Raw genomic sequence first — 12,237 nt, 5'->3', positions numbered from 1 at the left:
ATCATTGAGGAGACTGTGCTGGCATTGCCAGTTGTGCCACCCAAGTAGGGGCGTGGTTGACCTTAATTAGCTATCCATTGCCAGTGCTGGTCAGATCCCTGCTCTGCCAAGATCCCTCGGAGATGAAAATGTGTCAGGATACATCCTGACATGGAGTTCTCTCATTCTGCTCCCACTATGGGGAGAGGCAGTGGCGCAGTGATAGTGTTATTGTACTAACAATCCAGGACCCAAGACACTGATGTAGGATCTGGACTTGAATCCTATTATGGCAGGCGGTGCTATTTGAATTCAGCAAACTCTGGAATGGAAAGATCGCTCAATGGTGACCATTGTCAGTTATAGTAAAAACCCATCTGGTCTTTAGGGGAGGGAGTGGCAGTGTCACTGGACTAGCAACCTGGCCCAGGCCAGTGTTTCAGGGACATGGAGTCCCATCATGGCAGACTGTGAAATTTGAATTCAGTAAAATCTAGGATAAAGAGCTGGCCTAATGGTGATAGTGTTGACTGTCATGAAATCCATCTTGTTTACTAATGTCCTTACCTGGTCTGAACAATTGCCGATGGGCAATAAATGTGATGATGCCCCTATGCTGTGAATTAATTTTTAAAAATCTCTCCAACTCTTTCTAAATAAAAAACATTCGGGATAGGAAAGGTTTAGACGGATATGGGCCAAATGCAGACAGCATGGACTAATTAAGTTGAGGAAACCTGGTTGGCTTGGATGAGTTGGGCCGAAGGGTCTGTTTTCATGTTGTATGACTGTATACAGTTTCCACCTCCAACAGCATCACCACTGGACATGCAAAGTTTGTTCCCAGATGTTCTAGGATTCTTTTTACCACAATGGTTAGGGCAGGGTGTAATGTAAATTAGCTATTTAGGTTATTTAGAGTCATGGAATTAGAGTGTCCTGCAGCACGGAGACAGGCCCTTTGGCCCAAACTGGTCCATGCCGACTAAAATGTCCATCCACTAACCCCATTTCCCTGCACTTAGTCCATATCCTCCACTGGCAGCTCATTCCGTATGTGTGCCATCCTCTGTGTAAACAGTTTTCCTTTCCTCTGTCATCAAACTATTGAGTCTCACACTGAGTAACTCTTGAAAATGGCTGAGCTGAGAACTCAGTGGCTCTGAAGGGCTTTCGAGCATCTTGAGATTGTGAAAGGCATGAGTTGCGATTCCACAGTCTTCCTTTCTAATGTCCTGCACAGATCCAGATTTGGTGCTGGGAGAGTAAAACATTTTGTAAACCAAGCCTTCTGCAAGGGTTCAGAAATGTAGTTGATCAGATGTATATTTACCCCTTGAGACTATGCAATGTTTCATTCCCACAGAAAGCTCTCTAACTGCTGCAGCGTGGATGCAGACAGGAAATCCGGCTTAGAGTATGGGTTGCTGCAGCTTAAGAACAATTTGCTTTGATTATGCACCTCTTGGTGCAGGTAAACATCTCAAGACAATCCTTACTCTTATCAGACGGAATGTCAAGGCAGCAGAAGGAGTGTCACCTATCATGGGGTTTAGATAATCTCAAATCAAAACTGTTGCCTACCAGAAATTGCAAGTTTAATTTCTCGTTCACGTAGAGGAATGCTTTCTATTCATTCTGACACCTGGTTTTGCATAATCAGATAACCCGGTGCTGAAAACAGCCCTTGAATCCTTCGATAGGCGCCTCCGTATATTTAACATGTTGGGAATGCAAGGGATGCAGTGTCACAGTTAAAATTGGGAGGAGATGCACCGACTGGCCAGAGCTGAGCCATTCCAGACTGCAGGCAACAATGCCAGTCCTTCAGTCCCTTCAATGCTGTGAGATGTCTCGTCTGTTTATGTGTTGTCTTCACCATTTTAAGCAGAAACCTTGCAGGAACCGAACTCAGCTCCCTCTGCATGAGGCCCGTGATTCTGCGCTGTTATTTACATCCTGCAGTCTCTTTGAGATGGTTTGAGCTTCAAATTCCTCCTTTGTGTAGGGATTGTATTATATACTGAGCTCCAGGCATGCTTACTGCAGTCACTTTGACTGAATTGTGTAAAAGTCCTGTGGAAGTGTACAGTTTATCTGTGCATCTGCTGAACACTGTCGCCTGAGAATAATGTAATAAGGACGTAGAAAACAGGAGCCAGAGTAGGCCATTCGGCCCTTTGAGCCTCCACCATCATTCAATATGATCATGGCTGATCATCCTTAATCAGTATCCTGTTCCTGCCTTATCTGCATAACCCTTGATTCCACTATCCTTGAGAGCTCTATCCAACTCTTTCTTAATTGAATCCAGAGACTGGGCCTCCACTGCCCTCTGGGGCAGAGCATTCCACACAGCCACCACTCTCTGGGTGAAGAAGTTTCTCCTCATCTCTGTCCTAAATGGTCTACCCCATATTTTTAAGCTGTGTCCTCTGGTTCGGCACTCACCCATCAGCGGAAACATGTTTCCTGCCGCCAGAGTGTCCAATCCTTTAATAATCTTATATGTCTCAATCAGATCCCCTCTCAGTCTTCTAAACTCAAGGGTATACAAGCCCAGTCGCTCCAGTCTTTCAGTGTAAGGTAGTCCTGCCATTCCAGGAATTGACCTCGTGAACCTACGCTGCACTCCCTCACTAGCCAGAATGTCTTTCCTCAAATTTGGAGACCAGAACTGCACACAGTACTCCAGTTGTGACAGTGTATCAAGGAATATAGCGAAAGAGTTTGTATGTGAAGTTAAGATACTGTGGAACAGGTCTGAAGAGGTGAATTAGTCCTTCCTGTTCCTGTGCTTTTCTTGTCCATTTTGTTGGTATATCAAGCAGACTAGCATTGCAGGGTCATCAACTCTGTCTGGAGCTGGGACACGGTGGCTCAGTGGTTAGCACTGCTACCTCACAGCACTAGGGACCTGGGTTCAATTCCAGCCACAGGCGACACTCTGTGTGGGGTTTGCACATTCTCCCTGTGTCTGTGTGGGTTTCCTCTGGTTTCCTCCCACAGTCCAAGGATATGCAGGTTCAGTGGGTTGGCCATGCTAAATTGTCCCCTGATGAGCAAGTTAGGTGGTTTATCCATGGGAAGAGCAGGGATCAGGTAGGGAGGTGAGTCAGTGTGGATTTGATGGGCTTGCTTCCACACTATCAGGATGCTAAACTCACGTTAAAGGAGACAGTGGGTCAGAATGACTGATAACAGTGCCACACGGGTGTATCATGGATAGTTGTGTGTGAAAGAGGACAGTCTAGTACAGTACATCGGGCTCTCTGGCACAGCCCCCTCTCTCTGCTGGTTATAGGAAACCTGTCAAGCATCCTGATTTGATGCATGGCCATTTACATGTGCTCACCTTGCACTCATCGCTTTCCATACCTTTTTAATCCTTTTCCTCTGCCAAGTCAGATGTTGCCTGAATACTGAGTAATATGAACAGGCAGGTGGAACACAGATCCCACCTTTCATGGTACATTAATTGAATGTTCGATTGTATTCAGGTGTAAAAGAGTCATACAGCATGGTAACAGAGCCTTTGGAACAACTAGCCCACGCCTACCACATTCACAAACTAAACTAGTCCCACCTGCCTGCGCTTGGCCCACATCCCTCCAAACCTTTCCTTTTCATGTACTTATCCATATTTGTCTTTTATATGTTGTAACTGTACCAGCATCCACCATTTCCTCGGGCAGTTCATTCCACATGCTCTCTGTGTAAAAACATTGTCCCTCATGTCCTTTTTAAATCTTTCTCTTCAAGCCTTAAAAGTACACCCCTTAGATTTTAACTCTCCCACCTTAGAGAAAAGACCCTTGCCCCTCACCTTATCTACGTCACATCACAATTTTATAAACCTAAATAGATTAGATTAGATTAGATTACTTACAGTGTGGAAACAGGACCTTCGGCCCAACAAGTCCACGCCGACCCGCCGAAGCGCAACCCACCCATACCCCTACATTTACCCCTTAAACCTAACACTACGGGCAATTTAGCATGGCCAATTCACCTGACCCGCACATCTTTGGACTGTGTGGGAGGAAACCGGAGCACCCGGAGGAAACCCACGCAGACACGGGGAGAACGTGCAAACTCCACACAGTCAGTCGCCTGAGTCGGGAATTGAACCCGGGTCTACAGGCGCTGTGAGGCAGCAGTGCTAACCACTGGGCCACCGTGCCGCCCACAAATAAGGTCACCCCTCAACCTCCAATGCTCCTGTGAAAATATCCCAGTCTTTCCAGTCTATTATTATGTCGCAAACACCTCCCATTCCTGGCAACATCCTGGTCAATTGTTTCTGAACCCTCTGGCAATTCACTTGTGCTCCTTCATATAAGAGCACACCAGCTCACTATGTGCTTATCCCTGCCTGCTGTTTTCCAGAGTCCTCCAAATTCTTCCTTTCTAAAATGGGGATTGGCAGGTTCCTTTGCAGGGCTACAGTGGGATGTGCTTCAACTAATCTTTCAGACAGAGTTCTCACATCGAGAGGCAGGAGCAGTGATGGATAGATTCCTCTCCTTAGCTATACATTCTCTACCCTTAGTCGAAGAGTATGGTGCTAGGAAAGCACAGCAGGTCAGGCAGCATCAAGGGCCAGGAGAGTCAATGTTTCAGGCATCGGGGATGAGGCTTATGGGCCAAGGGGTGCTGAGGGATAAATGGGAGGGGGGTGGGGATGGGGGGAAGGTAGCTGGGAATGCGATAGGCAGATGAAAGTGGGGGTGAAGGTGATGGGTCGGAGACGAGGGTGGAGCAGATAAACGGGAAGGGAGCTAGACAGGTAGGACTGTTCAAGGGGCTGTGCTGAGTTGGAAGGTTGAAACTGGGATAAGCTGGGGGGAGGGGACATGGGGAAACTGGTGAAATTCACAGTGTGGTTGGAGGGTCCCAAGGCAGAAGGTGAGGCGATCTTCCTCTCGGCGTTGGGTGGTTAGTGTTTGGCGATGGAGGAGGCCCAGGACCTGCATGTCCTTGGGCAGTGTGGGAGGGGGAATTAAAGTGTACAGCCACAGGGCGGTGGGTTTGGTTGGTGCGGGTGTCCCATCACTTTCTCTTATTCTCAACCTTTATAACATTAGTGGCATGGCCAGTTGGAAAACAGACCCAATGACTACTCATTCTCGAAGCATCTGTGGTACAAACCATGATTTGTCCTAATTGATGGTGGGTTAAATCTTCACACTGGTGACAATTTGTAATCAAAAACAAAAAAAACCTGTCTAACACCTTTCATAGGCGCAGGACATCTGTTGTCCAGACGGTGAACTGCAATTGCTGTTGAAGTGCTGTATCATGCAGCAAGGTCCTACAAACAGAAGTGAGGTGATGGCTAAATAATCAGTTTATAATACAAACACAGGAAGTGCTGGAGAAACTCAGCAGGTCTGGTGGCATCTCTGGAGAGAGATCCAGAGCTAACGTCTGATTCGAGTCCTCTTCAGTGCTGCCTCCCTTGCATTCCCAACATGTGAAATGCATTCAGTGTTTCTTTTCTGAAGAAGAGCCGAATCAGACTTGAAACGTTATCTCTGTTTCTCTCTGCACAGATGCTGCCAGACCTTGCTGAGTTTCTCCACTGTTTTCTGTGTTTGCTTCCGACTTCCAGCAACTGCAGTATTTTGCATTCCACAAGTTTATAACGTTGGTTGAGAGATAAATGATGTCCAGGCCGTCAGAAAAAGGGCTTTTCTCTGAACAGCACCTTTCTATAAGCATATGAGAGGGCATGTGTCACCCGAAGTGGTGACGCAGCACCACAGCATGAGTCTAGATCATACATAAATCACTGGATTGAGATTTGAACCCCTGACCTGTTAGCTTAGAGGCAGGATCACTACCTCTGTGCCAAGGTTGTCACTAATCCAGCTGTAAGCTTTCTGCATGTGGCAGTGTACTTTGATAATTACCAAGCAGGTAGCGGTGGCTTCCTCACAGAGAGAGAAGAAAAAAATAATCAAACAATTGAGTCATTCTTGGCCATTCTGCTCATGGACTAAGAAATGCATCACCAGAGGCCTGGGAATAGGTCACTGAATGTTTGAGTGAGGACAGAATCCAAATCTCTCCAATTGTTAGAAATTAACACACAGCCATCTTAATAATGCATGTAGTTTATTTTTCTGTACCCTGTCGATCTTTGTCAAATGTTGATGTACGATATTCTGAAGAGCGGGAGAATGGAGGCATTGCTTACCAGATAGATAGTGGCCCAGTGATATGTCACTGCTCTGGTACTCCACAAGTCTGGGCTAAAGCTCTGGGGAGGTGGATTAATCCACCTCACCAGGTTGCAAAGTTCTGATTAATTGAATAAATCTAGAATGTAAAGTGCTCTCTGTAATGGTGTCCGTAATGTTTTATTGATTGTTGTAAAAAGCATCTCTGATTCATAACACCCTTAAGGAAGGAGGTCTGGCTGACATGTAATTCCTGGCCCCAAAATTGTTAACTCTTAATGACTTGGCAAGCCACTCAGTTCAGAGCCAGTGAGGGGTAGACAAGAGATGCTGCCTTTACCATTTAGTGATACCCGCTTCCCATAGAAGAGTGAAGGATGGAGAAAAATGAGAAACCAGGCACTGCCCAGGCTAGGATTTGACTTGAAATGCCTGTCGAAATTTCTGAAAACAAACAAGAAGTCCTTATTTTGTTAGGGTAGACATAAATATCATCAGAAATTAAGCTAACTGACAGATGGATTAGAGTGGAGAATCTATTTTTAACAGTGTAATCTGTTCGAGAGTCTGGGATTCACTGACTAAAAGACAGCTGTGTGCAGATACAGTAGTAACTTTCAGAAGGGATTCTGACAAATACTGGGAAAGAAGACATTTGCAAAGTTATGGGGAAAGGGCAGGGGTGTGGCACAAACTGCATAGCTCTTTCAAAGGCGTCGGTGGTGTTAGTGCATTTTAAAAAGCTGCAAGAAATGAAGCAGAATTGTCCAGCTGGTCTGCCATTTGATATCTTTTCTGGTACACTGCATGTCTTTGTGGTGATTGTAACAAGGTCACTGACTGGGGCTATTACCTGGTCCAACCAGGGTGCCCTGGCTGACAGATAGGAATGGGAGTATCCGAGATTCTGCTCACTCTGAGACCTGGCTCTGACAGAGCTGGATCATGTCAAGGACTATGCATGTGTGTCAGTGATGGGATACCAGCCTTTTGGAATTATTTCAGCCTTGACTCAAGTGTGTTAGTCTTCCTACTGTACATATATTTGCTTAAGTGTACAATCTGTTCTGTTCTCCAGAGGAAGAGTTGGTAACACCACCACTAGATGGCGTGATATTACCTGGAGTAGTGAGACAAAGCATTTTGGATCTTACACGCAAGTGGGTCAGTAAATATTACCGAATGAAAGAGTGTTACGTTCACGACCTTCAAGTGGCATCTATTCTGTTATCTGCTAATCTCTCTGTTTAATTTTGATACGAATGTTAAATATTAATGTAATGCTTGTCAGAGTCACAATCTGGTTTTAACCAGGAAGGAAATCAAGGGTTATGGGGGAAAGTGGAGTTGAGGATTATCAGATCAGCCCTGACAGAGCAGACTCAATGGGCTGAATGGCCTACTTCTGCTCCTATGTCTTATGGTCTTGATGTTGTAGAGTAGTAAACATTGTGACTCAATTTCTGATCGAAGAGTCACCTTAATCTGATGTATTTGTTCACATCCTGCACCTCATTGGGGTAAATATTGGATGAAATATTTTTTGGTAGGCTTCAGTTTTTGATTGAAAATGCGTGTGTTTTGTTTAACTCGTAGCAAACGATTCAAATGTGTCTTGAATTGCAGGTGCTTTGCATTAGTGATCACACACATATTCAGCAGGGATGCTTAATTAGTGATGGAAGCACCGATGATCAGGACCTAATTGCTTTTATGTTTATTTTCCTGAAACAAAGAATCAGTTCAAGGTTGAAGAGCGCTCTGTCACAATGAAGGAACTCGTCAATGCATCAAAGCAAAACCGGGTCAAGGAGATGTTTGGTTCAGGAACTGCTTGTGCCTTGTGTCCAGTATCACAGATCCTGTATCAGGGCGAGGTGAGAAACACAAGGCATCTTGTTCTTTGTAAGTTGACAAAGTAGCTTTAGCCCATGTTTGAGAGGGATGACTGCAGTCCACCCATCATATGAAAGCGTAGTTCAGCAGATATCAACTACCCTCACATAATCTGGCAGAAGGAGGCACGTTAAGAGGCAACAGAGTCAGATGTACAGTATGGAAACAGATCCTTTGGCCCAGCGCTTCCCTGCTGACCAGATATCCGAAATTAATCTAGTACCATTTGCCAGCGTTTGGCCCATATCCCCCTTAACTCTTCCTATTCATATACCCATCCAGGTGCCTTTGAAATGTTATAATTGTGTCCACCTCCACCACTTCCTCTGACAACTCATTCCATACACGCACCACCCTCTGCGTGAAAAGGTTGTCCTTTTTAAAACTTCTCCCTCTCACGTTAAACTTATGTCCTCTAGTTTGGACTCCCCTACCTTGGGGAAAAAGAGCTTGGCTATTCGACCTACCCATGCCTCTCAGATTTTATAGATCTCCAAATGGTCACCCCTCAGCCTCAGACGCTCCATGGAATGTAGCCCCAGCCTATTTGGCCTCTCCCTGTAGCTTAAATCCTCCAACCCTGGCAAGATCCTTGCAAATCTTTTCTGAACCGTTCAAGTTTCACAACATCCTTCCAACTGCAGGGAAACCAGAATTGAATCAAGTGGCCTAACCAATATCCTGTACAGCCACAACATGATATCCCTAACTCCTATACTCAATGCACTAACCAATAAAGGCAAGTGTACCAAATGCCTTCTTCAATATCTTATCTATCTGTGACTCCACTTTCAAGGAACTATGAACCTGCACTTCAAGGTCTCTGTTTGGCAGCACTCCCCAGGACCTTAAAATTAAATAGATAAGTCCTGACCTGATTTGCCTTACCAAAATGCTGCACCTCTCATTTATCTAGAGTAAACTCCATCTGCCACTTCTCAGCCCATTGGTCCATCTGATCAAGATCCTGTTGTAATCTGAGGTAACCTTCTTTGCTGTCCACTACACCTCCAATTTTGGTGTCATCTGCAAACTTACTCACGATACCTCCTATATTGGCATCCAAATCATTTAGATAAATGATAAAAAGCAGTGGACCCAGCATCGATCTTTGTAGCACACCAATGGTCACAGACCTCCAATCCGAAAAGCAAGCCTCCACCACCACCCTCTGTTTCCTATTTTTGAGCAAAGGATCCGATTAAAATAAATGTGGCAGAATATTTGCTGATCTTAATGGAAAGCAATTTAAAATAGTTACAGGTTAAGTAGAAACAAATCAACACCAACTTATTTTCATACAGCATCTTTAACATAATGAAAAATACCAAAGTGCTTCATTGACGCATCAGAAGAAATTGATGTCCAATCACATAAAGAAGGCGAGTAAGTGAGCAAAGCTTTATGAAAAGAAGTAGATTTTGAAAGGGAAGGATCTAAGTACTCTACAGGTTGTCAAGTGCCTTAAACACAATGTCAAGACACCAGTGTTTGCCATTTGATTTAACCAAGAGTTTAAGTGATTTTCATCAGAGCAAATACAAGCTAGACAAAGTTGGTACTGAGTCATATAAGGAAATATTAGGGCAGATAATTTGATATATTTGGTGTAGTCACATGTACCTAAGTGCAGTGAACAGTTTTCTTTTACAAGCAGTACTAGCAGATCATAGCAAGCGAGGACATGACAGACTCTAGAGTGCTTGGACAGAGCAAGGCAAAGGAGGTTACGGCTCCACAGGAGATGCACAACAGCAAGATCAACATTAGGTCTGAAGTTAGGGAGGTCCATTCAGCAGTCTAATAACGGCAAGGAAGAAGCTATTCTTGAACATGTTGGTACGTGTTCAAGCTTCTGTATCTTCTGCCTGATGGAAGTTTGTAGGGGTGTATTACCGGGTGGGATAGCTAATTGATTATGTTGGCGGCCTTTCGATGGCAATGAGTAGTATGGATGGAGTCCATGGGTGGGAGATTGCCTTCCTCGGTGGTCTGTGCAACGCGCACAACCTTCTGTAGTTTCTTATGGTCCTGGGCAGAGAGTTGCCGTGCCAGGCCATTGTGCACCTGGAGAGAATGCTTTCTATGGTGCATCCATAAAAGTTGGTGAGGGACCAAAGTTTGGTCAAAGAGATAAGTTTGAAGAAATGTCTTATAGGAGGGATGTGAGTTACAAAGGCAGAGAGATGTAAGGACAACTGAAAGCACGGCCATCAATGATGAAGCGTTTATAAAAGGCCAGCATGAGAGAAGTGTGGACATTGTGGAGGGATGTGGGGCTGGTGGAGATTATAGAGTTAGAGAGGGGAGGGATGAGGTGTCAATAAGGGAAATGGAAACAAAGTTGAGAAGATTGAAATTAAGATGTTTCTTGAGTGAATCCAAAGAAGGAACATGAAATGACAGAGGTTAGATTGTTGCATCTAAGGAGAGGCTTGATACAGTGAAAAGGGAGCAGACTGTCATGGAATGGGAAGAGACAGTGAATGTAGGAGGCTACATAGATTAGATGGGCCTAATGACAATTTTGTGCTTTGAATTCTGTGCACTGACGATTTATGTTTCATGACTTTACACTGAGCACAATGTGCTGGAATAGAACAATTTTTTTTTTGTGTGGTGTGCTGCCCAGATTCATTCAGGGACTACCCTTGTCTTGCCCATTTGATACAAATGGGAGATCACTTCACCAGAGATTGACTTTGAAAGTCTCATTCCGTGCACAGCTAAGGCCTGAAATGATCTGTTCCGGGCTGGTTGCCCCACAAGCCCTTCTCCCTTTTGGGAAAAAAAGGCTGAAGAACAGATAACAGCAGTGTTCCCTCTGTCAGAGCACGGGATCGGAGACAGAAACTCTTGCTTGGCATCTCTTATCCTCCCAAGACCATCTGGCAGAAGAAGCTTTGATCATTGGAAAGCGGTTGAGGCCAAAACATTGAATGTTTTCAAGGGGGAGTTAGTTCTTGGTGGCTAAGGAGATCAATGTGTATGAGGAGAAAGCCATGATCATAATGAATGGCTGAGCAGCCTCAAAGGGCCGAATGGCTTACATCTCCTGTTTTTCCGTTTCTGGCCATTAGTTCTTCCCATTCCGAGATGGAGTGCCAAACAAAATGGCAGTATCTTTTAGCCACATTGTAGATTACTTACAGTGTGGAAACAGGCCCTTCGGCCCAACAAGTCCACACCGACCCACCCAGACCCACTCCTCTGGCCCCTAACACTACAGGCAATTTAGGCATGGCCAATTCACCTAACCTGTGCATTTTTAGACTGTGGGAGGAAACCGGAGCAAACCCACGCAGACACAGGGAGAGTGTGCAAACTCCACACAGTCGCCTGAGGTGGGAATTTAACCCGGGTCTCTGGCATTGTGAGGCAGCAGTGCTAACCACTGTGCCACCGTGCCGCCCACTGCCTCACTCACTTGTCAGCCTCACTCACTCCCTCATTCACTCTCACTCATTCACCGTGATTCACTCTTTTGAGCCATTGCTGACAGATGTAACAATGTGAGGTGTGAAAGTGACAATTGTTGTATTTGGTCAGTTGTAAATTTGGCACAGTCAAACCCCCCATCCCAGACCCTCCTGGCATTATTAGAAGATCCTTCCTAGTTCATACTTTCACTTCTACCCGTAACTCATCTGACTCGTTGCATTGGGAGAATTCAGTGAAGGATGAGTGGATAGAAACGTTTCTTCCCCGCCTCCCCCAACCTCTGATATTAAATGGCTGTCTAGGATTGGCACAGATGGCAATGACACTGTTACAGCTTTGCACTTTGTTTTCTCTGTTTTTCCAGAACCTGCATATTCCAACAATGGAAAATGGGCCAACGTTAGCAGCTCAACTCTTTGACAACCTTGCTGACATACAGGTGAGTGTGTAGCATCACTTCCCAGGTCACATGATGGCCATGACTAACACCAGTGACATGGCAGTGAAACCTCACAGGTATGTAGCTAGAGGCCAGTATTGTCTTTTTAAGTTCATTCACGGGATGAAGGGGACACTTAAGAGGACAGCTTTCATTGCCTAGAGGGTAATTTCAGAGTGAACGATATTGCTGTGGGACTGGAGTCAAATGTAGGCCAGACTAGATAAAGATGACAGATTCCTTCCCTAAAGGGTACTAGTGAACCAGATGGGTTTTTCCCCAACAATTGACAATGGA

At 45.1% G+C, this 12,237-nt stretch overlaps 1 protein-coding gene across 1 annotated transcript in view; it reads left to right on the top strand.

The window, feature by feature from the left end:
* The window catches only part of bcat1 (branched chain amino acid transaminase 1), a 77,104-nt gene that overhangs the window by 53,339 nt on the left and 11,528 nt on the right, over window positions 1-12,237 (top strand). Inside the window, exons 8-10 of the mRNA XM_043713391.2 lie at window positions 7,243-7,328; window positions 7,901-8,041; window positions 11,866-11,940. Of these exons, the coding sequence (XP_043569326.1) occupies window positions 7,243-7,328; window positions 7,901-8,041; window positions 11,866-11,940 (302 nt within the window). The remainder of the gene's footprint in view (window positions 1-7,242; window positions 7,329-7,900; window positions 8,042-11,865; window positions 11,941-12,237) is intronic.

This window comes from Chiloscyllium plagiosum, unplaced genomic scaffold (assembly GCF_037043375.1).
Source record: "Chiloscyllium plagiosum isolate Xiang-an unplaced genomic scaffold, Cpla_swu_hap1 HiC_scaffold_23, whole genome shotgun sequence".
Lineage (NCBI taxonomy): Eukaryota > Metazoa > Chordata > Chondrichthyes > Orectolobiformes > Hemiscylliidae > Chiloscyllium > Chiloscyllium plagiosum.
This window is presented reverse-complemented; position numbering and strand designations above follow the sequence as displayed.